The following is a 23,841-nucleotide window of genomic DNA, read 5'->3' as shown; positions in this document are numbered from 1 at the left end:
CAGGCTCGCTGCAGCAGACCTGTGAATCGAGGAAAACCCGAAAAAATCTCGAGAGGCAGCATGTGGGCGGATTCCCTTGAGTAAAAAAAAAAAAACGACAAGGTTTTCCCCGCTCAGTCGGCGCTCATAAACAGACCTAATCAAATATATAAAGAGCACATTGAGCGAGAATGGAAGGAGCAATGTGGGGAAATCATAAAGCTGGACAGGATGATCTCATCCATAAAATAACGTACTGATGTAAACAGTAAAGCCAGTCTATGTTACCCGGGCTAATCAACAACTAAATACCCACAGAAATAGTATAATTTAACCCTCTGAGACCAGCAGGTTCAGTTTTAGAGCTAGAGTGAAGCTACAGATATCATATGAAACTAGAAACCCTGAGTAATCCATCGGTCATGCTAGCTTGTCAGAAAGGAAGTTAAATGACGCTCCGAAGTAGGGGTAAATTTTGGCGGGGAAAAATTGTCATGGCCATTTCCAAAGAGGTCCCTTGACCTCTGACCTCAAGATATGTGAGTGAAAATGTGTTCTATGGGTACCCACGAGTCTCCCCTTTAGACATGACCACTTTATGATAATCACATGCAGTTTTTTGCATGCAGTATAAATGTATTATTTTCTCCTATTCTAAAATGGTGTTTGAATATTTCTGCATACTGGGGTCCCTAAACAGTCTTGAATTACATACATTGTGTATCACTGTAAAGCTGAGACTCTGGTGGATCCAATGAGCCCAACTGTATTCATGTGTGATGATGTTAGTCCCCATAGGAGACATTTCATTGTAGTGAGACCATTTTTTTTAAACTTGACCTCACTGTATAAAATGACCTGTGGTGACCCACATATATGGTGACAAAACAAAAATAGTGTCAGTAGTCAGAATATGTAGTGGTTGCTAACATAGTTAGCTGTCAGATGACGGAGAGAAAAATGTCAAAAATGTGGGACAGTTGCAACGTGTTAAAAATACATGGAATTTCACAAATTAACTTTTGCTTTTTGTCTCAATGAGCATATAGTATTCTGAAAATATGTATTGGTTTACAATAATATTATGGTATTAGTTATTTATACAATAATATTATAATTGATTTATTATACAATAATATTATAGTATGATTTGTTTATACAATAATATTACAGTATTATTTAATAATACATTAATGTTATAGTATTATTTATTTAAGCAATAATATTACCGTAGGATTTATTTATACAATAATATTAAAGTATAATTTATTTATACAATAATATTATATTATTAATTTATAAAATATTGTTATTATTTATTTATACAATAATATTATAGTACGATTTATTTATACAATAATATTAAAGTATTATTTATTTATACAATATTATATTATTCATTTTATAAAATAATTATATTATTAATTTATAAAATAATTATATTATTTATTTATACAGTAATGTTATAGTATTATTTATTTATACAATAATATTATAGTAGGCTTTATTTATACAATAATATTAAAGTATTATTAATTTATAAAATAATATTATGGTATTACTTACTTATACAATCATATTGTAGTATGATTTATTTATACAATAATATTATAGTACAGTGTACTTATTTAATATTGCATTTATTTATACAATAATATTATAGAATTATTTATTCATACAATAATATTAAAGTATTATTTATGTATACAATAAAATTATAGTATGATTTATTTATACAATAATATTATAGTATTATTGATTTATTTTTGTAATATTTAACAGTTATTTAGTTTAGTTTGTTTGTGCGTAGGCCTATGCCTTGAGTCAATGTGCAGATGTTACAGATGTTACTCAATTCCTTTATATTTCAGTGTTACAATTTCTACTTTTAGATGATTTATTCACTGTATGTCAAACAATGGCTTATTGTTTGTTATATACAGCCATTATAATGGACAGTGAATAACATTTATATATTTATATATATTATCTATATTCAGTTTTAACAGTTTTCTTCATCTCCTTGTATTTTTTTATCTGGTATATTTTGTTGTACTTTGTACTTTGCACTACTAACTTTTTTACTGCCTTTTTACTAACATGTATTGCACTATGGAACTGTGATGCTGGAAACTTGCATTTCCCTCGGGATCAATAAAGTTACTATCTATTGTAATGGAAAATTACATTGTATGTAATGATGTCTCTTTATGCAACAGCGGAAAGTTACTGTCTTTGTCCTCTTCGTCTCATGTAGTGGGAAAGTACTGAGTGTTTACTTTTACTGGAACACTGTCTGAGTAAAACAACTCCTTTTCTCACATGCAGTCCCTGTTGTAGATTTCTATATAATCACATTGTAATAATCTTCTGCAGACTTTGTGTGACTCTGTATAACCAGTGCCTCTCCTTGCAAGAATAAAATACAACAAAGACATTTCATCTGCTTGAGATCCTTATTTCAACGTCCATTAGGACTCATCTTGGAATATTGACAGAATTTCCATTACACTATCTATCTATCTATTTCCAGCTGTCTCCTGATGGTTTCCAGCGCGTCTCCGCAGCGCATCTTTCAAAGTGCGCCACCTCCAGCAGGTTGGAGCGCAACAACAACGTTTCCTCCGCAGAAAACAGCAGCAGCATCAGGAGACAGCAGACCGACTGCTCCTCCTTAATGATCTCCACTGAGCTGCTGGTGAGACCCGACAGAAACCTGCTCCTCCAAATGCGCCAATGATCCGGATGCTCGTCCGTGTGCGTTGCTATGAGCGACGTTTGAAAGCATCTTCTGTGATTAGTCGCTTTATTGTCAGCAGCTAAAAGGACGTCTGCTCTGCTCTTTACGTAATCCTTCTTTTTTTTTGTGTGCGTAATGTTGCACTGGGTATTTGGATGCCGCGTGGATTATTTTGGTGAGGATCTTCTCTAGTGCTCTCCTCCTCTTCCTCCTCCTCTTCATCCTCCTCCTCTTCCTCCTCCTCTTCCTCATCGCATCCGCTGTTGTCCTCATCGGCAGCAGACACACACAGACTCATTCAGACTGGGGACTATTTGTCTGGAGCGTCGTTGTAATTGTAAACAGACTTGGAGCTTGTGTTTTTAATGAAACATCCCGGTTGAAGGTTGAAGGTTGAAGGTAGGCGGTTTCCTTTCTCTCCATCTCTCTCAGCTCACGTTTCCATGTTTGTGCTCGTTTGTTTTCCAGCAGAATGGTGCAATGCAACGTTTAGCTCTTCTTCCACATAATGCATCAAGACGCATCGGAATATGACATAACGTACATTTTGCATGATTTCACATTTTGATGATATTTGTTTTTGTATGATTTAGTGGAAGGCTATTGCATTTATTTACTGTGTCTCAGAGAGATAATGAGGGAGAGAGGGAGGGAGAGAGAGAGAGGGAGAGATGGGAAGAGGAAGAAAAATCAATGCATGTCTTCCAGCAGTGTGAGTGCACATGGGTTAGTGTTTTAGAGGCAGATTCGTATATTGTGCAAGCAGGGGAAACTTTGCATTGTGCACAGTATGTGCATGAGGAGGCTAGAGAGACATGTTATAGCCTGCATGTCCACATGGGTGCAGAGGTGGGAAGTAACTGAGGACATTTACTCAAGTACCGGGCAGTATGCACACATATAGATATTTTATTTTTAAGTATTTTCCTTTAGGGTGACTTGACATTTTAATACTAATAATAATCCTTATTGTCCACAAATGTGGAAATTTGGCTTCACAGGTTGGTTAAAACACATCAGAGTTAATCACAATAAATAGCACAACATTCACGGTACAGATAACAATAACGGACATGGTCCCGGTGTGAACGGTGTTTATGAATTTAGTTATGCAAAGTTATTGCATTTGGTATGAAAGACTTTTCAGCCGATTAGATTGTTGTCAGGCTATTAAATAGGAGTTATCGGTCACTATAAGCCCCATAGATGTGGGTCAATAGGGGTCTACTACTACACCCACTAATAGGGTTTATCATATATTCAGATGGTAGATCACTGAAAGAAGGTATAAAATAACACAACAGCGACTTCTAGCGACCGTAGTATTTATAACAGGAGAAGAAGCGGATGTCAGGCACTTAAGAAGTTGTAGATTTATCGCTTAAACATAAAGAAGTAATGTATTTATTGCCTAAACCTAAAGAAGCCTTTTTGTTAGTGTTGAAAACATGATGGTTCATTCAGTTTTACGTGTTAGAACGTGTTGCTTTTAAGTTCCGCTTTCACTTTTACAACGTAGTAGGTGTAGTAGGTCCCCAATGACCCACATCTATGGTGTTTATAGCGACTGATAATGGCTATCTAATGGCCTGATAACAGTAGAATCGGGTAGATTTTTTGTAAATGTTCTCGGTTGCTGCGGCGGATCTATAGCGTGGCAGTTTTATAAATTCTTTAAAGTAGAGGATGAATGGGATCAGGCACAATTTGTCTGGCTTTTTGTTTCGCCTGTGTTTGTACACACACCTCCCAGTTGTTTTTTGCTCTTTCCCAATAATTTTACCGGCCGTGTTTGTGATTCTGGATAGTTTCGTTTTGTTCTTAGCCCACAGGTGCCCATATCAAATTTAAGACAATTTCAACAAGACTTTTGTAGACAGTCTCTAAGATGTTCTTGTATGAATCTAATTTCCTGATAATATATTCATGCGCTGTTTTGTTTTTTAACAAATGTATTCTGTGTTGGCTGTAAAATTTAAAGTACAGTTAAAAAAGGTTCCTAAATATTTAAACTCCTCTACCGTTTCAACAGTCTGAGAGAATAATGGCTCACAATAAGCAGCTCCTTATAGTCTCATTTAGAGGGAGAGATTTAGATTCAGAAGGAGTCCATGCTGTGCATTCATTGCAAACTCCTTTATTTGCATATTAAGCTGCAAAATAACGAATAAGCTTCTAAAATGTGATGCTGTTATACCATTTATATCTGGTTAAAAGGGACCATTCTTCTCAATGAATACAATTTCTTTTAAATTAAAAACAGCTATAGTGTGTGTTACTTTGCAGGTATATTATAAGAATGATGTGAAAAATCAGCATTTAGGTTTGTCTCAAGGGATCATAATTGAACATGTTTTATACTTGTGTTTACAGACGTTACTGATGTAAACAAACAGTTAACAGCATCTAAATCAGCAGCGTCAGTTGTTCTTCCTCGTGTTAAAAGACTTGTTCAATGTGGGAGTGACAGCGAGTTCATGTGTTCACTGTTTACATTTGTGTCACAGATTTCCACTGTGGTGATGTTGGGATTTGAATACTTCTCCCTACGTGGCATAAATGTACACCTATCTATCTATCTATCTATCTATCTATCTATCTATCTATCTATCTATCTATCTGTCTAATAATAATATCTGTTTATTGCCTTTTTTTCTGCCTTTTTTCCAGCCTTCCAATCAGCAATGCCTGGGAATCCTCCAGCTGCTCTTCCGTGCTCTTCTCTGAGAATGGGATCGTAGTAAACCTCTCTGGGATTTAGATCAACTGCCAGCATGTTGCAGCCCTCCACCGGAGCAGGTGACGGCCTGTTGAACACGTTACCTCACTGGAGTAAGCGTCCGAAATGGGTCCTCCCCTTCTCCCTCTGCGTGGCTCTCCTCTGGCTTCCAGGGGCAGCGGCGTCTACACTAAACTGCCACAAGACGTGCATCTGCGCCTCCAACATCGTGAGCTGCTCCAAGATGAACCTGACCGTCGTCCCGTCGCGTCTGCCGCTCTACACCGCCGTGCTGGATCTCAGCTACAATGAGATAGAGCGGCTGCGGTCCGAGTGGACCCCGGTCAAACTCACGAAGCTCCATAACCTCCTCCTCAGCCATAATGGTCTCAGCTTCCTGTCTTCGGAAGCGTTCCTCAATGTGAAGCACCTGCGTTACTTGGACCTGTCCTCCAACAACTTGCAACTGCTGGATGAGTTGGTCTTCGACCCTTTGGTCAACCTGGAGGTCCTCTTGCTGTACAATAACCAAATTTCCCAGATTGAGCGCTCAGCCTTTCTCTGCATGGTCAACCTTCAGAAGCTCTACCTTAGCCAGAACCACATTTCCCGCTTCCCCCTGGAGCTGGTCAAGGACAAGTCCCGCCTGGAGAAACTCAGCCTCCTGGATGTGTCCTCCAACAAGATCAAGATGTTACCCATCGATGAGCTGCAGGCGCTGCCTGCGTGGTTAAAAAATGGTCTCTACTTCCACAATAACCCTCTGCTGTGCCACTGTGATCTCTACACGCTCCTCGCCCACTGGTACATTCGAAAGCTCAACTCCGCCGTGGACTTCAGAGACGACTACACGTGCATTCTGCCCGGCCCACAAAAAACCAAAGTGGGTGTTTTTGATCTCAGCGGTGACAACATGAACTGCAGCACATTCAAGGAGGAAGATGAAGAAGCTTTTCTGGATCAGAGGCTGATCCTTGGCTGTGACACCAAACACAGGAACATGTTAAAGACCTGGACGATGCCCGGTAACGTGCCGGTGACGCCTGGAAGCAACCAGACCGCCAAAGTCTTGCAAGATGGAAGTCTGCAGATTAGTCCGGTGAGGACTGAGGACTCTGGGACCTACACCTGCTTCGCGACGAGCGAGGCCTTCAATGAGACGATCTACGTGGTGCTGAAGGTTCACAACTTCACCATGAACGGCGGGGGGGACAGCCTGAACACAGCGTACACCACCTTGGTGGGCTGTCTGGCCAGCGTGGTGCTGGTGCTCATGTATCTTTACTTGACGCCGTGTCGCTGCTTCTGCTGCCCCAGAGGCAAGGCTCGGGGCGAGGACAGCATCCACTCGTCCATGCTCAGCGTGACACCGACCCACGAGGACCCGGCGCTCAAAGCCGAGTTGAACAGGCACGTGGCGTTCATAGACTCTAAGGACTTGCAGGGCCAGAACGGCAAGCTGAACCCCAACGGGGACGAGGACGATCTGGACGCAGAGGCCGGCTCTCTCTTGAAGGGGAAGAGGAAGAAGTCAGTAGCAGAGTCCATCAGCTCCGTCTTCTCAGACACTCCCATGGTGGTCTGAGACTGGCAAAGACCACGCGACTGGATGTAAGCGGTACAACGTGAGCCATGTTTTAGTTAAACTGTGACTGTGACTTTGTGGGAGGAAACGGAGGAAGGATGTTCATCTGTAGCTGCTGGCGGGTGGAAATAAGGATCTCAAAGGGAGTAAAAAAAACTGTCTTGTTGCCGACAAGGACAATAAGCAGGACTTTTTCCAGCATTTTAATCTGTAGCACTTAATATTCATACTGTGAAGGAACGGCAGCGGAAACTACTGAAGTCTTATGAGAGCAAAACGTAGATGATATATTGTTGATATCAGCACTCAGGAAGTGATCCATTAAAATGCTTAAGCGTGGGAAATACACAGGTTGAAATTAGATTTGAAAAAAACGTAGTATATATTGAAACCATGGCTGGCTCATAATTATATTTATTACAAGGACTAGAATAGATCCCATCTGACCTAAACATTAGATACCCCTCCTCTATCAACACAGGGACTTAGATAGACAAGCCGCCGTCACCGGGCTATGATTACATCTGTCATTAACCTTTAGTCATCTATAGAGAAACAGCATGCCATAAACCCACATCATACGAGGCTGAAGGAGAAAATGTGCATTCATCAGACGTTTAGTCATTTATATTGAGAAAGCAGTAGCACATTATATTATATAAAGAGGCCATCGCAGGTAATTTCCATCCTACTTCATACTTAGTTGCGCTCAGATATAGATAATCAGACTGATCTTTATTCATATTCATAGTCATATGTGTAGCGATGTAGGCGAAAGCTATGTTAAGGGATCGATTTAAGTAGATGGTATAAAATAGTTAACCAACTCGAGGCAGATTATTGCTTATGAATTAACTGTATATCAAATTAGTTGCCTCTTAGTTATTGCACATCTACAGTATAACCCAAAAGAAGCTTTATGCAATTAAAAACATGGGACGCCTCTAGCAGATATACACGTAATAGATGCAGGGAATTATTTCGTCTTGACTGATTATCAACATAGTGTCTCAATTCTGTATATGGACAAGGACTATGGTCCTTAAAAAGGAGTAATACGAGCTTCACTCTTCCTCTTGGCCAAGTTATAGCCTTTGTTTTTCTCAGTGACATTAACAGGAAGTTAATTACCAAGTTAAAAACTGCCAGCTTGAGGTTATTTTAATTCCTGTACGTAAAATGTGCACACAATCCAGAATATTTTGATGTACATTGCTAAAAGAAACATAAACCCTGGTGCATTCATATGTCAAAAATGATGTAGTAGATTTTAGTATTTGATCTTGCATTTTGCTCAGATTGGAAAGTTGTTTTGCTAGCCCAACGTAAATGCTAATAGGATCCTTGATGGGGACGCAGCTTCCCACTGATCTCCATGTCTTTGTCTCTCAGAAAGGGAGGGGATAGGTGTGTTATCACGAGTCACAGCAACACAAAGCCATTCTCTCTGGCTCCCCGCTCACTGACAGCCTCAATTCAGCCCAGATGTGTTTGCTCTGTTTGTGTACCTCTGTCGTTACGAGGCCGTGCTCGCTTAAGTTCAATAGCAATCATTCAACCAGGCAATGAATGTGATAGCCTTTAAGTAGTCTCTAATCTGTCTAGGAGGGAAACGCCCGGAGCTTTCATTGAACATTTGCTCTCCCACTGCTCGGAAAGTATAATACAAGAAAGAATAATGTTAAAATGTATTGCTCAATGCTTTTTTAGTTTTCCACTTCAGCGCCACAGCACACATAGGAACAGATAGGTATGTCTTGCAATTAAACATTTCTGAGTGCAATAGGTTTTTACGCAAAATTAATGTTATATTCACAGTTGCAGTGTGCAACGCAGTGTCTTCTGTGAGTGGGTGAGAAAAGGAAGTCACACTTATCAGAGAGGTGGTGTGTGAATCATTCCACTCTCGCACACACACGGTATTCACCAGGTGGAAAAAATAGCAAAAGACGCAAGACGCATTAAAATAAAGCCATATTTAGCACCCAATTCAACTGTGATCAGGCCATTAAATAGGCGTTATTAGTTGCTATAAGCACCATAGAGGTGGGTCATTAGGGGCCTACTACGTTGTAAAAGTGAAAGTGAAACTTAAAAGCAACACGTTCATGTTGTAAAACTGAATGAAACGTCACATTTTGAACACAAACAAAAAGACTTCTTTAGGTTTAGGCAACAAAACTACAACTTCTTTAGGTTTAGGCAACAAAACTACAACTTTAGGTTTATGCAACAAAACTACAGCTTCTTTAGGTTTAGGCAACAGAAATACAACTTTATTAGGTTTATGCAACAAAACTACAGCTTCTTTAGGTTTAGGCAACAGAAATACAACTTTATTAGGTTTAGGCAACAAAACTACAACTTCTTTAGGTTTAGGCAACAAAACTACAACTTAATTAGATTTAGGCAACAAAACTACAACTTCTTTAGGTTTAGGCAAAAAAAACTATAACTTCTTTAGGTTTACTACGGTCACTGTCGTCTTCTTTTATACCTTCTTGCGGTGACCTACCATGTAAATAGATGATAAAACCTACTAATGGGTGTAGTAGCCCCTATTTGCCCACATGTATGGGGCTTATAGCGACTGATAACACCTATTTAATAGCCTGACAACAGTCTAATCGGCTGAGCTCTGCTGCTGAGTGATTGCAATTAGCGAAGAATCTATTTAGTTTTTAGGGATTCAGTCCCAAAGTGTTGACCTATTGAAATTAAATATATGTGCTGTTCACTGCTTTCTCATCATGGGATCGATCTAAAATCCTCTTGGATTTCAAGCCTTGCATGAGAAGTTACTAAATGCCAGTCTCAGAACATATACACAGATATTACGGATGTTGAATAGCCCACATTGAACTGGCAGACCATCAAGGAATAGCATGTGTTTGCCCCGCAGAACCAAGTGTCAATTGAGTTGAATCTGACACGTATAATGGGCGGTCTTCTCTCTGGGTTGTCACTCAAAATACCTGTTGCAGTTCCGTACAGAGAAAAAGTGCTATTGCGAAGGTCCTAACAAAGACGAGAAGAGTGGCTTCAAAGCAAACCTGCCCTCCTATATATATATCTATATATACAGTATATATATATGTATTAAGACTCACTTTTCTGTGTTCAGTATTGATTAGTTGTGTACTGCTATGTTCTACCAGTGTACTGACTGTATTCTCGTATAATCTGATGTTGTTGATCATTTCGTCTGCCGTCGTGCTACTGTTAGTCGTTCCAACATTCAAGTCTTGACCATAAATGTTTATTTTTTAAGCGGGGTTGGGGTTAAGTTTTTTATTGACATGGGACGTATTTTACACCGCTGAACAATATGGTTAAACAGAAAATATATATTGTGGAAAAACTGCATAGAAGGAGTTTTGAAATAGATCCTAACGGGCAGCGAGTATGTAGCCGCCGGTTATATAGTCAGTATCATAAAGCCATAAGGAGTTCAAAGAGGAAGCACAGTGCTTTATCAGATTGGTGGCTATAGAGAGGTTAAATCCCGCCCCCTTCCGGTGGACCGCCATGGGGCGTTATTCTGGAAAAAATATGAAGAGTAGTCAACGGCGAGTGATAAATATTTTGAGTTTGAATTGTGCCATGAATCACACATATGATGTTTGTACAGTTAAAAGATAATTTTTCAAGTGCAGAAAGTCTCAGTTTGTCGTAGTACCATTTAGTTTCATGTGAAACCGCTCAGTGAACTACATCTACATCTCTCGTCCGACAGACCGTGTGTGTGCGTGGCGGCGGTGAGTGTGGGGTTGTCGGTGGCGTTATAGCTGTGAACATAGCAGCGCAGTTTGTGTAGTTTATTTGTCAGTGAATAAATGCTACAACTCCTCAAGACCCAACCCAAACTCCAGTGTCTTGCCAGCCACCAGCTGATTTAAAGTAAAGGCCGTTAGCAACAACTCCAGCTCAGGCTCATTTAAGGTGGGCTGTTAAGGTGGACCAGCTACTCTCCTTAAAGTGACAAGCCGCTCCTCTGAGTTTTGCTCAGCTTTTTAGCTATTTTTTATATTTCTTTTAACCGTTCAACCGATAGCGTTAATCAGTTAAAATTCTTATTGACAGTTAATTAAACGCTTAATTACTAACATCCTTAACTGAAACTTTATTTGACCCGATGTGTTTTATCCAGCGACTCTTGGTCTTTTTATCAGCCGGGAAGGGAAAGAACGAGCAAAACTCGTAGCTCGTGTGAATTCATCCCAGTAGGAAACACACAGGCATCGTAGCTTCAGAGAGAGAGACGTCACTACGCAACTTTTGGGTGTGTCGTCTTTCCAATTACGTATTTTCATAGCCTAATACTTCAACAGTTTTACAACAAACTGAGACTTTCTTGACTTGCAAAATTATGTTTTAAATTGACAAACATCAGATGTGTGATTCATAGCGCAGTTCAAACGGGATCAAAAAATGATTTGTCTCTCGCAGTTGACTACCGTTCATATTTTTGCCAAAATAAGGTCCTATGGTGGTCAACCAGAAGGGGCAGGATTTCGCCTCTCTATGTCTTTACAACAAATTAAGGCAACAACTTTTCTGTCTACAAGAAAAGTCAAAAAATATTTTTTATAAAAGAAGCCAGAGATCTCTCCACCAATGATTTCCTGAAACATAACGGGGTTTTGAATGGATTTGAAGAGAGATGGTAAATAATATTCTCAGGACTATGTCAGTTTTAAGTTGTAATTCGATGCACAAATGTTTTCATATTTGCAGCATCGATGAAATAAAAATCTTTGGTTCGAGATCTGTGCAGTTCACAGGCCCTTTGCTATTTGCAGTGATGGTACATTAACTGGTCAGCTCTCACAGATTATAGGGAGGGGTCTCTGCCCGACACACATCTATCTCCGTTCATCCGACTATGTCGTAGTAATCACAGAAACATCCTTGAGGTGCTGGGGCTAAAAGCTCTCTGCTCTAACAGTGTGCAACTACAAGTGTCCACAAGACAAGAATGGAGCTTTTAACAGCATTAAAAGCACCGAGTTCATCGACCACTGCCTCAAAGATGAGCTGGTTGGTCACTGCCATAAAATCTGAAAGGTCTCGCAGCTAAAGTGGAATGGCTTTGCATGGTTCGCTTAAGAGCTTCTCTGACTGCAGGATAGGTGCAACCTAGTAGGCATTAAAGATAAAGAATACTGATCATTTGACTCAATAAAAAGATCAAGATTTACACTTTTTGCTGACTCAGTTTTTACCGTTGTCTCTTGCTATTTCCAGAAATCATCTGTTCCTGTATTAATTTGCTTCTAAATGTCTGTGGCTGATATCTCGTGGAGTATTTTAAGGACGGAGCGGTGACATTTTGCCAAACTTACTATGACTAATGTGGAGTTGCTAACAAAGTAAATATAGAGAAGCCACTTTGGGAATACTTTCGACACAACACCATGTATTTCCTTGATTAGTAACTGACTGAATTTAAGCTTCACTTCATCAAAGAGCTGTATGGCAAGATTTTTATTAGCTGTCACATAACAACAATTAAACAGACTAACCTCTTTTACTCGATGGACCTGGCACCGGGTTCGGCTGAGCTGCCTTTAAAAACGTCATAAAATGCTGTGGTGGTCTTTTTTTCTGAATAGTTTCTAAAAGACGAGGCTTTAACGCTACTAAAACAACACTCCAAGTGTATTTTGTCCAAACAGTGTTAGTTTGGCAATGATTTCAATATTTTAGTTACAAAATCAACGCATAAGAAATTGTATTTTTACTTTATAATATTTTGTTTTTTTATATTAAATGTACATACTTGACTTTGGATTCTTTTTTATCTTATTTACATTGTTGTTGATTTTATTTATTATTATCTAAGTTTTACTTGATCATATTTCATTATTTTAACAAAACTACTCCATTTGGAGTCAAAATTATACAATTTAGTTGATTTTTAATTGATTTTATACTGTGCACAATGGTAGAATGTGATGATGCACACGGTAAATGTCATGGCCAAAGGCTCCATTGTGTGCACATCGCCTCCTGTAGGGGATATCAGTAGCATTTTAGAGCCAGATTCCCTTTCAAGAGGTAGAAAACCCATTTGGCGCACTAAGTATCCAAGTGTGCCAAATGGTGAGTCCGCCTGGTCCTATTCTCACTAAAACCTTTGTAGAATCTATGTACTTCGTGTTATTTATATCTGCTTTAGCACAGTTGTAGTGAAGGAGTTGCTGAATGAATTCAGTGGCATCTCTGTGCATGGCATCATTGCTATAATGGTGTTATCTACTGTCTAATCTAGAAAACATTTTAGGCAAGGATAAAAATGTTAATTCTTCCTTTGGTTAATCACCATTTACTCAGGCATAGTAACAGTCAAAATGTTACCGACACTGGGGGTGAATTCTCTGAGGTCTTACCTATCCATAGAGACCAAGATCATGCATATAGACCTGGTAGTTGTAGAGCTATTCTTGATTTATTTTGTCTGTCTACGCGAACCACACCTTCCAGCACCCTAGGGCTTGAGAGGCTAAGTAGGTTTATAATATATACAGTGTGTGCTTATATAACTTGGTGGAAATGGCTAAAGGTTCATCATGCTGCTTTTTCTGAGGAGCAACACTGATGTCTGGACACCATCTAGTGGTGAAACTCTGTGGTGCACTACTGTATGTAAACATGATATTTACTGGCCAAATCGAAACCATCAATAATCAAAAGAGGAGTTAACAAATTTAAACAAATTATTTTCCCTGTTTTATATATCTGTACGAATAGTAGACAATTAAAAATTAGGGTCAGGTTTTTCAAAATGTCCATGAAACTACTGTTGATGTAAGAATCTAAACTAGAAACAGAAGCATAATGTTACTGGTTCCCAACCTTTTTCCCTGAAGGGACCCCTTTTTCTATCACTGAGTAAACCAAGTTAATTTCATATTATATTCAATGCATAACAATAACAGTACAGAACAACTTATAAACTGTACAATTATCCCAAATAGAGAATGCATAACTGCAGGAAGTTTGCGCGATTTAGATGAATTTTGAACAGATTTCCTGTGAATATTTCATCAGAGATGAGTTTTCCTGTTATTTTTGGGAACTTTTAATACAATTCTGTCTGTATTATGTATTTTTTCTGTATTTTTAACAATCATACATATTTAATAGACTTCTTTTTTGACAGATTCAGTGTTTTTTTCTCCCTGACACTTATCCATTGTCCTATCAGCTCTTTGGTTGTTTTAACTGTGTACTTTTCTAATGCAGGACGAGGCTGTTTAGCAGAGAGGGAAGGCTCTGGGAATATAATTTGTGTTCAGGTCTTCACCGTTATCGCCCTTATGGCTTCCCTGTGCTGATTAGACTGTTGTCAGGCTATAATTCCCATAGATGTGGGCCAATAGGGGCCTACTACACCCACTAGTAGGTTGTATCATCTATTCGTATGGTAGATCACCGAAAGAAGGTCTAAAAAGAACATGACAGCGACCTCTAGTAGTAATTATGACAGGAGCAGAAGCGGAAGTCAGGCGCTGTAGTAACAAATTTGATTGATTGATTGATTGATTGATTTAATGCTCCATTAGTACAGAACCACAGTAAAATAACAGAGGACAAGGTACTATACAGATTCAAGAATGTTTTTATTGTTTTGCCATGAAATGACGTTTCACTTTAGCAGCATGATGAGTAGATTGAGGTATTTTTTACGTTCTTACAACAGGTAACAAACTGAGACATTTAGACACGTAGAAAAATAGACAGTTTTTCAAAAATACACACGTACGGTAACATGCAGACAGATATTTATTCCTGATGTCTGTGCATAAAAATGTGAAGACAGACATAAACATACAGACATACACATCACATACATTCACACACTCATACTATGCAGGCAACAGCTGCAGGCCTCTTCTCCTTTTTAAGGCTGGCCTCCTTATTGGCTGTGAAGATAAGACGTAAACAACAAATGTCACCTAAAAATGCAGTCATTGTTGTTAAACATTCATGTCAATTTAGGCTTAAAGGTTTAGATCCACATCAAAAAATTGATGATGTGCGACCTAAAATATTCCATGTCTACTATAGCAAGTCGTTTTAACGTTTAATAGCTAGACAGGATATTCATTACAGATATCCACAATGTGAATTATCACTAGTCGAAATTCCAGTTTCAGATATCTACAATTTAATCTAACATTAAATTATGACTAGTCAGAATGACGTTGTAGATATCTCCAACTGGAGTTACGGATAGTCAAAATGTAATTACAGATATCTAGAATTAGAGTTTAGGTGAAATGACGTTGCAGATATCTGTAATTACGTCAGAAGGGAGCGGGAGGGGACGGGAGGCGGAAGCTATTCAAACATACTATGGCCCTGCACTGCAGCCGAATGGGTTTATAAAGTGTGTCTGGAGACAATGAATCTACAATACACTGTAAATTTCTACCACAACTCTCTAGCGAACAAAGCTCTCGTTGGCCACAGATTCCTCGATGATGAGCTCTTTTTCTATTTCATGTCGTTTTCTAACTATCTGATCCACAGCGGTCCCTGATCCACTCGTCTCACAGCCCGCTGCACATAGAGACCGATGTTATGCGTCCAGCACGGAGGACAGCTGATTAAAATTAGGTTATAGCTCGTTGGCTACCTCACTACGGTTAGAAAAAGTCGTCGTTTGTGTTTTAACAACTTATGAGTTATTGATCTGGTAAGTTTAAATCTGTGAATATCTTTCCAACTTTACCGAACTATCCGAGTTAGCAAAAGCTTCTGCTGACACTGTTCAGATGCTTCGTTGGGCCGATATCCAATGAGAAGCCTTGCATGAGCAACGTCATGACAACAACTCTGACTAGTCATAATGACATTTGAGATATCTGTAACTGTTATTTAGGATAGTCAGAACTGAATTACAGACACCTCTAACTGTCGTTTTGACTAGTCAGAATGACGTTATAGTTATCTGGAATATGAATTCTGACTAGTCTAAATGTAATTGTGGAGATCTCTAATGTTAATTCCGGATAATCAAGCTCATCTATTAAATGTTAAAATGGCTCGCCGTATGTCTACTCACTCTTTAGGAGTCGGATCTTTTCTCCAGGCCCAAAGCATGCCCGATATTCTCTCTCCTCTCCGGGAAGGGGATGACAAGCGTTGACACTTTGCTAGCGCGGTGCTAAGGGGCGGTGACTCATTGCTGCCTTTGCGCTTTTGGTCGAGACCCCTGTGGTCGTAGCCCACCACCTTCTGCTGAATCCCTGGCGGCCTCCTCCTTCTGCTGCTGCTGCGGGGGGAGCAGTGGGGAGGAGGGCATGGCTTCTTTCCGTGTGAGAAGGAACCATTTACTGGTCCTTGAGAGGAGGGGACGTGTGGCTGGCCCTTCTCATTGAGGGGGGGGTCCCTGATGTATTTGGAGGATTTGTCCTCACCGCTGTGTGACACCTTGGCAGCTTTCTGCACTGCGCCTGCATCTTGCATAAGCTTGTCCTCGCTCAGCCGAGCGGGGTTGCGCCGTCGGCCAAGCCCGAGTCTCGCAGACGTGGCGGAAGAAGGCGGTTTGATACCGTGACAGTTGAGCTGACTGGTTTTGGTTTCCAGTTGTCCCAGCGAGGTAGACTCTAGGCTGAGGGAGACAGTGGATTTGGGGGGTCTGGCCCCGGTCCTGACAGGTGATCCTACAGTTGGAGGTGTGACATGACATGACCTGAGACCTGATGATACTTGAGGCATTTTCCTGTAAGTTAAAAGGAAAAACATGAAGCTTATTAAGATTTATGTAAATAAAAAAAAAAGCAAAACATCCGAGCACAAGATCCAAGTCAGATAAAGTCAACTATAGCTCAGCGCTTTGGGGCAATGCAGCCCAGAATAAGGCAGCTAGAATGGTCTTGTGGTGCGCATATGACACCCCAGTGACTGAATTACATAGTACTCCAGGGCAGTTGACTGTGAATGACACCATTGACATAAGCCTCTTAAGTTTATGTTATAACGTACATCACACGACGAAACCAAGAGCTATTTAGGAGCGATTCCGTTTGGTGAGAGACATTCTGTCAATACGAGAACAAGGTTTAATGTTGTCTTTGTGATTTAAAGTAGCCCTGTGCACAAGACAAATTTCCCCTCGGGGACAATAAAATCTGTCAATCCAACAACCACAGGCTCGAATTATGTCTCGCTAAAGCCGAAATTGGAGCTCAGTAAAAAAGCATTCACTTATTGGGCTTGTCAAGGTGGAATAAACTCCCTGAAACCACCGGAAATAGTTTTAAAAAATATCTTAAAGGGGACATATCATGGAACACTCACTTTTTCAGTGCTTGTTCTCATATATTTGTGTATCTGGAGTACCTACCAACCCACAAACTGTGAAATAAGACGACCCAGTCAGTTTTTTGTGGGCTGCCGAGATCAGAAAACGTGATTCAACAAGCCATTCAGATTTGGCTCCCCTTCCTATGTCACATTAGAATATATAGAAAATACAAGTACGAACCTGGAAATGAGCACGATGATATGTCCCCTTTAAGTTAATGTATGTGAGACAATAGAAATATGTATTTAATGATGATATAGTTCATTGTATTTAAGGTGGGTTTGCTGGTGTATACGGGGCATCAATTTTATGTTTTTTTGTTATTTTTTTAAAGATTTGTTTTTTGCATTTTCACCTTTATTTGACAGAAAAATGTAGAAATGAGAGAAAGCGAGAGAGAGAGAGAGAGAGAGAGAGAGAGAGAGAGACAGAGATATATGACATGCAACAAAGGTCCCAACGCTGGAATCAAACCCGAGATGTTGTTTGTGTGCTGTGCAACGTGTGGGGCTAATTGTGGGTTTTAAGTGTTTTACATGTATAAATATGATTTGTTTCTGTTTGTATCTATAAAGTGAAGTTTTTTTATGTTTGAGGATCTTGGAGGAATAGCCCAGTTGGGCTAAAAGAGATCCTAATAAAATAATCAAAATATTTTCACTTACCCTGACTGACGTGGTTCTGGTGAATCAGCTGCAGTCTCATTTCGTTATGAGACAAATTATCCAGCGGCTGATCTTCCTAAATGTAAGCTAACATCCCTGTGACTGAGTCTGCACAACAGCCTGCTCAGAATCTGACTCTATTAATACACTCAAAGCAGGCAAATACTCTTGAGTATTTCTTCTTTCTTGATGTCGTGAAGACCAAGCAAAATGGCAAAGCAATCCATCATTTTCATCGTCTTCAGATGTTTAATTTCTGGGATACTTTTACAATTTTTTTTATAAGAGCATCAGGTCAACATCTGTCCTTTTCTCATCAGATAATTAAAAACTATTTAAATGTCAATGCACTATGCTTTGTTTATACTGGATCCTGGCTGAGTGTCTCCCGACCCACTTAGCAACTCTTTTCCTCACCTCGTCATGCTCAAAAAGGGGCACATTTCTATAGTGTAGAGTAGTGAAACTTACTTCCACAAGTGTGTGCTGACATGGCGCTCCAGCATGGCGCTGAGGGCAAACCGCAGGTGGTGCAAACGCCGGTTGAAGGTGAAGATGCTGCAGCCCAACGTGCGGCATCCAAAAGTGCATAGCTGCAGAACAGAAACACTTTTATAAATACAGACACACTCGCGTGTCCTTTTGAGAGGTGAGTTTAAGAATAATTCATAGTCAAATCCACTGAACCCGCTCTTTCCTTTTTTAATTGAGAAAAGGAAACTAAATTAGCTTTACACTCATACATCACAACTGATTAAAATATATTTTTTTCCCTCTATATACAAATCTACTTTTGCACTGTACTACAATTTCTGCACTCACCCCGAGAGGTTTGGGGTGCCAGGGTGTGGCAGGCAGGTCTGTGGCTTCCTCCTGCTCATCGTCTTCACTCTCCTCGCCTGACAGCCTGCTCTGGTTGAAGGGATGTTGAGGATTTGCCTCCACTTCCACAGCGCTGCTGCCTTCCTCCTCTGGAAGGCTTTCTGATGGTTCACCGGACTTGCTGTGAAGGCAAGGGAATATAAAAAAATGAGAGCGATACATTAGTATTGCAGTATTTTCCAAATTGTTTATTTTGTATGCTTGTTATGTTTGCCACTTTCACTATGTGGTGTGTCAACAAAATAAAAAACTTTGTAATAAAGGTATAATTAGAGATTGGTTGAAATCAGGGTCTGAAATGAACTTTTTTCACTTCCTGCCACTGTGGCAGACAAGTATTTTGTTTTGTCTGCCACTCAGAAATTGTATCTGTAATAACATTTTAGATCTGATGTCATTCAATCTTCGATATATTTTACACAAAAAACATTATAGGCATGGTAAATTACAGTGTTCGCATTACACTGTAGCTTCTGGGGCAGCCCTATTTTTCAGGGGTGGGAGGGTACTGTACACATTACTGTACTGTACTGTACTTTGTTATTGTCATCTATAGTGGTTATTTGCATAAAAACACACAATTCAAATGATTATGATTATTTAAATATTTGCTTTGATTTAAAAAATCTTTGCATCAGTAGTTTTAATTATGTATTATAAGCTGCTTAGGGCTAGTGTTAGTGTTAGGAAGTTAAACAGGTCATAATTCCCTCTCTAATATCGATTTTATATTGCTGTGAAAACATCTCCTTCAAACAACTGGACTTCACCTAAAGCAACAACGTGTAATGTTTACTCAAGAGGTATTTTGGTGAATTTAATTAACTTAACTTTTAATGTGCAAAAAAAAAAAAAAAAAAACGCATTTCATACCTGAGAATGTTACAGGAGCTGTTGAAGGTTTTACTGCTCTGAGTTGTTATTTTCTCTTCAAAAGCTTCCAGATGTTGCTCATTGTCTTTTGATTTGACAAGAAGCTGCTCCGTGTCTCGACCTGCGGAGGCTGTTTTCTGCTCCTCTGCCAGCTGATCAAAGGTCTTAGTCCTTCCCGATGATTTCTGCTGCTGGTGGATGGAATCAGTCTGTGTGGAGGAAATAAAGAGGCATTACATCCCATCCCAAACAAACGATAATCAGATAAAATATTCTTCCACATATCTACTGTATCAAATAACAAATACAACCTCTACGACAAAAGACTCATATCTCTGTTAATACTCAACAACAATAAAGATATACTGGTAACAATATTGGACAAAAGGCACTGAGAGTTTACATTGCATATAAGCTCCCGGCTGCACAGCTTCTTCCTCTCTGGATCCAGAACTACGCACTGTTTGTTCGGGTCACATTCTTTCTCTATGGGAAAGAAAGCAAACACAGTAGTCAGTGAGCTACAGCCGGACACAGACAGTCAACATGATCCATGCTGGTGGAGAGATCACAGACCACCATATGGACATTTTTCAAAAAACAAAACATTGGCAACTATTATGCATTAGGGCTGGGACAATACACCTATCTCCCGATTCAATACTATCCGGTACTTGGGTGCCGATTCAAAATGTAATGGGATTTTTAAGTTTTGGGATGGGATTTAACAGCCGACTTACTGTTGATGTTTTTGTAAATCCGGCTGTAGGTTCTCGTCCCTCGCAGAGGACTGTGAGACTCACTGGACTGGCCAGCTGTGGACTTCTCCACTGAGGGTCTCTCTGACGGAGAAGCGGAGGAGGAAGAGTGGCCGGGGGGCAGCGGTCCTGAGTGCCACGGAGGGACCCTGGGGCGAGGCGTGGAGGAGGAGGAGTGGTGTGGAAGGGGAGCGTTCTCCTGAGGGAACTTCTCCACGGGAGGAAAACTGCAGAGATAGTTGGAGAAGTAAACGTCAAAAATAACTTATACAATTCAGGCTTGAAATTTAGATACAATAAGTGACCAAATTCAGGTTTATGCAAGTTCCAAATAATATCAAAACTAAGACAGTTTCTAACTGGAATCAGATTGCAAAGCGTTTTGTATGTTAGGAGTAATTCTTTGTGTACATGGTTTCTTTGATGCTCTTCCAGCTGGGTCAGTAGGGTTGCACAATTAATCGAAGGTTATTGAAATCGCAATATGGCCTACTGAAATTTTGCAGGATGAAGAGGAAATTGCAATACTTGTTAAAGACAAAATGTGAGTCAAAATACTATTTTAAACTAAATATTGTGATGCTGCAGAGATGTCCTGGCCTACATATCATATTTTCATCATTAATATCACTTTTCCTTAAGTAAACAATCTTAAACAATACCTCACTGCCTCCTTCTGGGCCTTGCTAGGCCTGTGCTGGTGTACCGGTGATGCTGAGGAGGGGGCACTGGCTTCCTGACATCTGGCATTTTTCTGCCTCTCTCTAGAGGAGGAATGATTTGAAGTTTGGCGAGAAGGGCGAGGTCGCTGCTGTGGAGCCAAAGTAGAAGACTGTCCACATATCTTAGTGAGAGGACCGTGCCGCCTCTCACAGTGCTTCTCAAAGGCTTGAGGTTTCACCACCTGGCCACAGTGGCCGCACACCACCAGGTAGATCTCGTCGTGTGCTGGGCAGTGGCCAAATGTGTGCATATCTGTAGAGGTAGAGTACAACAATAGTGTTAAAAAAAGTGCATGAGATGTGATGCTGAATGCAATCTCAGAGTGATTGAGTTTCATGGTTCACCTTCTTTCCTGAGGGTCATGGTGCCAGAGCAGTTCCTCCCATTCTTGCTGCCCTCTTCAACATTAGCTGCATGAAAGGCAAAAAAAGGTCAGCATCAAATATTAGGAGTGGATATTCCTGAAGCATCTTCCAAGAAACAGGTTTACGAATAACGAGTAAAACAAAACACCGAAAGCTGTCACCACAGAGAGCCAGCAACACATGAGGTCACCATTTCTGATGACTATCGTCAGAAAATGGGATAAATGAGGCAAATATGTGACAGAAAACACACAAAACTTGGTCCTGGAACAATCTGTAAGCCAAGTTTAAACCTGAGACCCCTAAATGAATTTAAACATATAATAAAGTAAGTGGTTTCTGCTAGCTGCAGTTCAATTAAAAAACAAACACTTGAACACACAAAATGCTGCCTTATTAATGCACTGTATGATGTGTTTTGTCGTACCTATTGTTGCTGTCGTGATTCAATGTTGTCTTTATGTGTTGGATGCTGCTATTTGACCCTGTCTTAGCTAGGTCTCACTTGTAAAAGAGGTTTTAATCTCAATGTGACTTCCTAGTTAAATAAAGGTTATGTATATATATTACTTAAAGGTCCCATATTGTAAAAAGTGAGGTTTTCTTGTCTTTTATATTATAAAGCAGGTTTAAGTGCTTTGTAAATACTGTTTAACTATCAAAACGCTCAATATACGGAGAAATATACACAGCTCGTATTCAGAAATTGTGCGTTTGAAACAAGCCGTTAGGATTTCTGTCCATTTGTGATGTCACAAATATACAACATTTAGACCATTACACGGTTTTAAACGTAAACATTCTAAATGTGTCCCAGTTTGTTTCCTGTTGCAGTGTATGTGAATGACATCAGCTGACAGGAAGTAAACATGGACCCAAACTGTTGCCTAGCAACGCAATTCCGTTGCAATTCCACTGAAATGCACTAAAACGGAGCGTTTCAGACGGAGGGTAAATACAGGTATATTCAGACAGACAATATGAGGAAAATAAATGTTTTTTTTAACGTTACAGCATGTAAACATGTTCTATTAGAAACACAAAATACAAGTATGAACCTGAAAATGAGCACTATATGGGACCTTTAATTGTTTAAAAAAAAACATAAATGTATTTTAATGTTTTTGATTTAAAGATATATTCATAAAACTGTAAAAGAAAAGTAAAAGATAGGTCACATTATCTGAGGTTAGGTGATCTTCTGTCTCTCTGCGGTCAGATTTCAGTGTAACACCGGAACAGCTCGGTCACATCAGCTCGTGTTGTTCCAGATTTTGAGGATGTTTGACCAGATTTTACTCACAAATCTAAAAGTTATCCAGATAAAACTCTTAAAACCTCTCTGTTATAATACACCCCCTGTTTAATATAACTCCTTTGTTGTGTGTCCCAGTCGTCTGGTGAATGTTTCTGTTAGTAAACAGGTCCTCCTTCATGTTGTTGTTGTTTAGGGACATTAGCTGAGAGGCTAACAGGCTAACAGAGCATCTACCTGTCCACAGGTGAACTAGTTCTCTGTCTGCAGCTGCTGTGACATCACTACATTACAAAACAATTAACACACATTTATTGTAATGAGTTTGTGTTGCTTGTTTCCAGTGAACCCTGCTAGTGAACTCTTCTGCGCTAGGACCCAGCGGGTCTATTGTCTGGGTCTCTGTGTGTCGGTTAGAACTAATAAAGAACCGGAACCGGTACCGGGACCCGGAGGGGAGACCAGGTACCGGGGCTAGGGAGCAGGACTCACCGTCAGAGGATGAAACATCCAGCCGGTCGACCCAGCTGCTCCAGTTTAATCCCACAAAATCGTCGAGATTAAGATTCCGCCGATCCAGAGCGGCCATTGCTGCTCTCTGCGCGCTCACGAGCTGATTCCGTCAGTTCACGCGCAGCCGCGGCCGCGTCACTGAAAGCTCGCGGCCGTGACGGTGTGGTCCTGTAAATAAATATAACAATAATAATAATAACGATTTAAAGTCATCCTTTATTACCACGGAGTATTAGGACCATAGTGAGGAAAAAAATAAATCTGAGATCTCGAGAATAAAGTCATAATATTATGAGAATAAAATCATAAATTTGAGAATAAAGTCACAGGTTTACGATAAAAAAGTATTCATTTTGGAATAAAGTCATAATATTATGAGAATAAAGTCGTAATATTATGAGAATAGTCATATGAGAATAATTTCATATTATGAGAATAATGTCATAATATTACAAGAATAAAGTCA

The 23,841-nt window shown here is 39.8% G+C and overlaps 2 protein-coding genes across 5 annotated transcripts; one reads left to right on the top strand and one right to left on the bottom strand.

The window, feature by feature from the left end:
- The first annotated feature begins 2,407 nt into the window (after window positions 1-2,407).
- On the top strand, window positions 2,408-8,279 carry amigo1 (adhesion molecule with Ig-like domain 1). 4 transcript variants are annotated; one of them, XM_037773927.1, is made up of 2 exons: window positions 2,408-2,677; window positions 5,390-8,279. In XM_037773927.1, the coding sequence occupies exon 2, from the start codon at window positions 5,494-5,496 to the stop codon at window positions 7,021-7,023; it is 1,530 nt and encodes a 509-aa protein (XP_037629855.1). In that variant the 5' UTR covers window positions 2,408-2,677; window positions 5,390-5,493; the 3' UTR covers window positions 7,024-8,279. The 4 variants fall into 4 exon arrangements, with proteins under 4 accessions (XP_037629855.1, XP_037629854.1, XP_037629853.1 ...); XM_037773926.1 differs by having other exon boundaries at window positions 2,408-2,894; XM_037773925.1 differs by having other exon boundaries at window positions 2,408-3,111.
- Window positions 8,280-14,629: 6,350 nt separating this feature from the next.
- atxn7l2b (ataxin 7-like 2b) lies at window positions 14,630-23,512 on the bottom strand. The gene is made up of 10 exons (XM_037773883.1): window positions 23,355-23,512; window positions 21,587-21,652; window positions 21,182-21,494; window positions 20,502-20,746; window positions 20,165-20,247; window positions 19,762-19,970; window positions 18,829-19,009; window positions 18,478-18,599; window positions 16,097-16,756; window positions 14,630-14,951 (listed from the first exon to the last, which is right to left on the bottom strand). Exons 1-10 carry the CDS (start codon window positions 23,449-23,451, stop codon window positions 14,945-14,947), a joined length of 1,983 nt encoding a protein of 660 aa, XP_037629811.1. The 5' UTR covers window positions 23,452-23,512; the 3' UTR covers window positions 14,630-14,944.
- Window positions 23,513-23,841: the final 329 nt, after the last annotated feature.

This window comes from Sebastes umbrosus, chromosome 6 (assembly GCF_015220745.1).
Source record: "Sebastes umbrosus isolate fSebUmb1 chromosome 6, fSebUmb1.pri, whole genome shotgun sequence".
NCBI classification, from domain to species: Eukaryota; Metazoa; Chordata; class Actinopteri; order Perciformes; family Sebastidae; genus Sebastes; species Sebastes umbrosus.
This window is presented reverse-complemented; position numbering and strand designations above follow the sequence as displayed.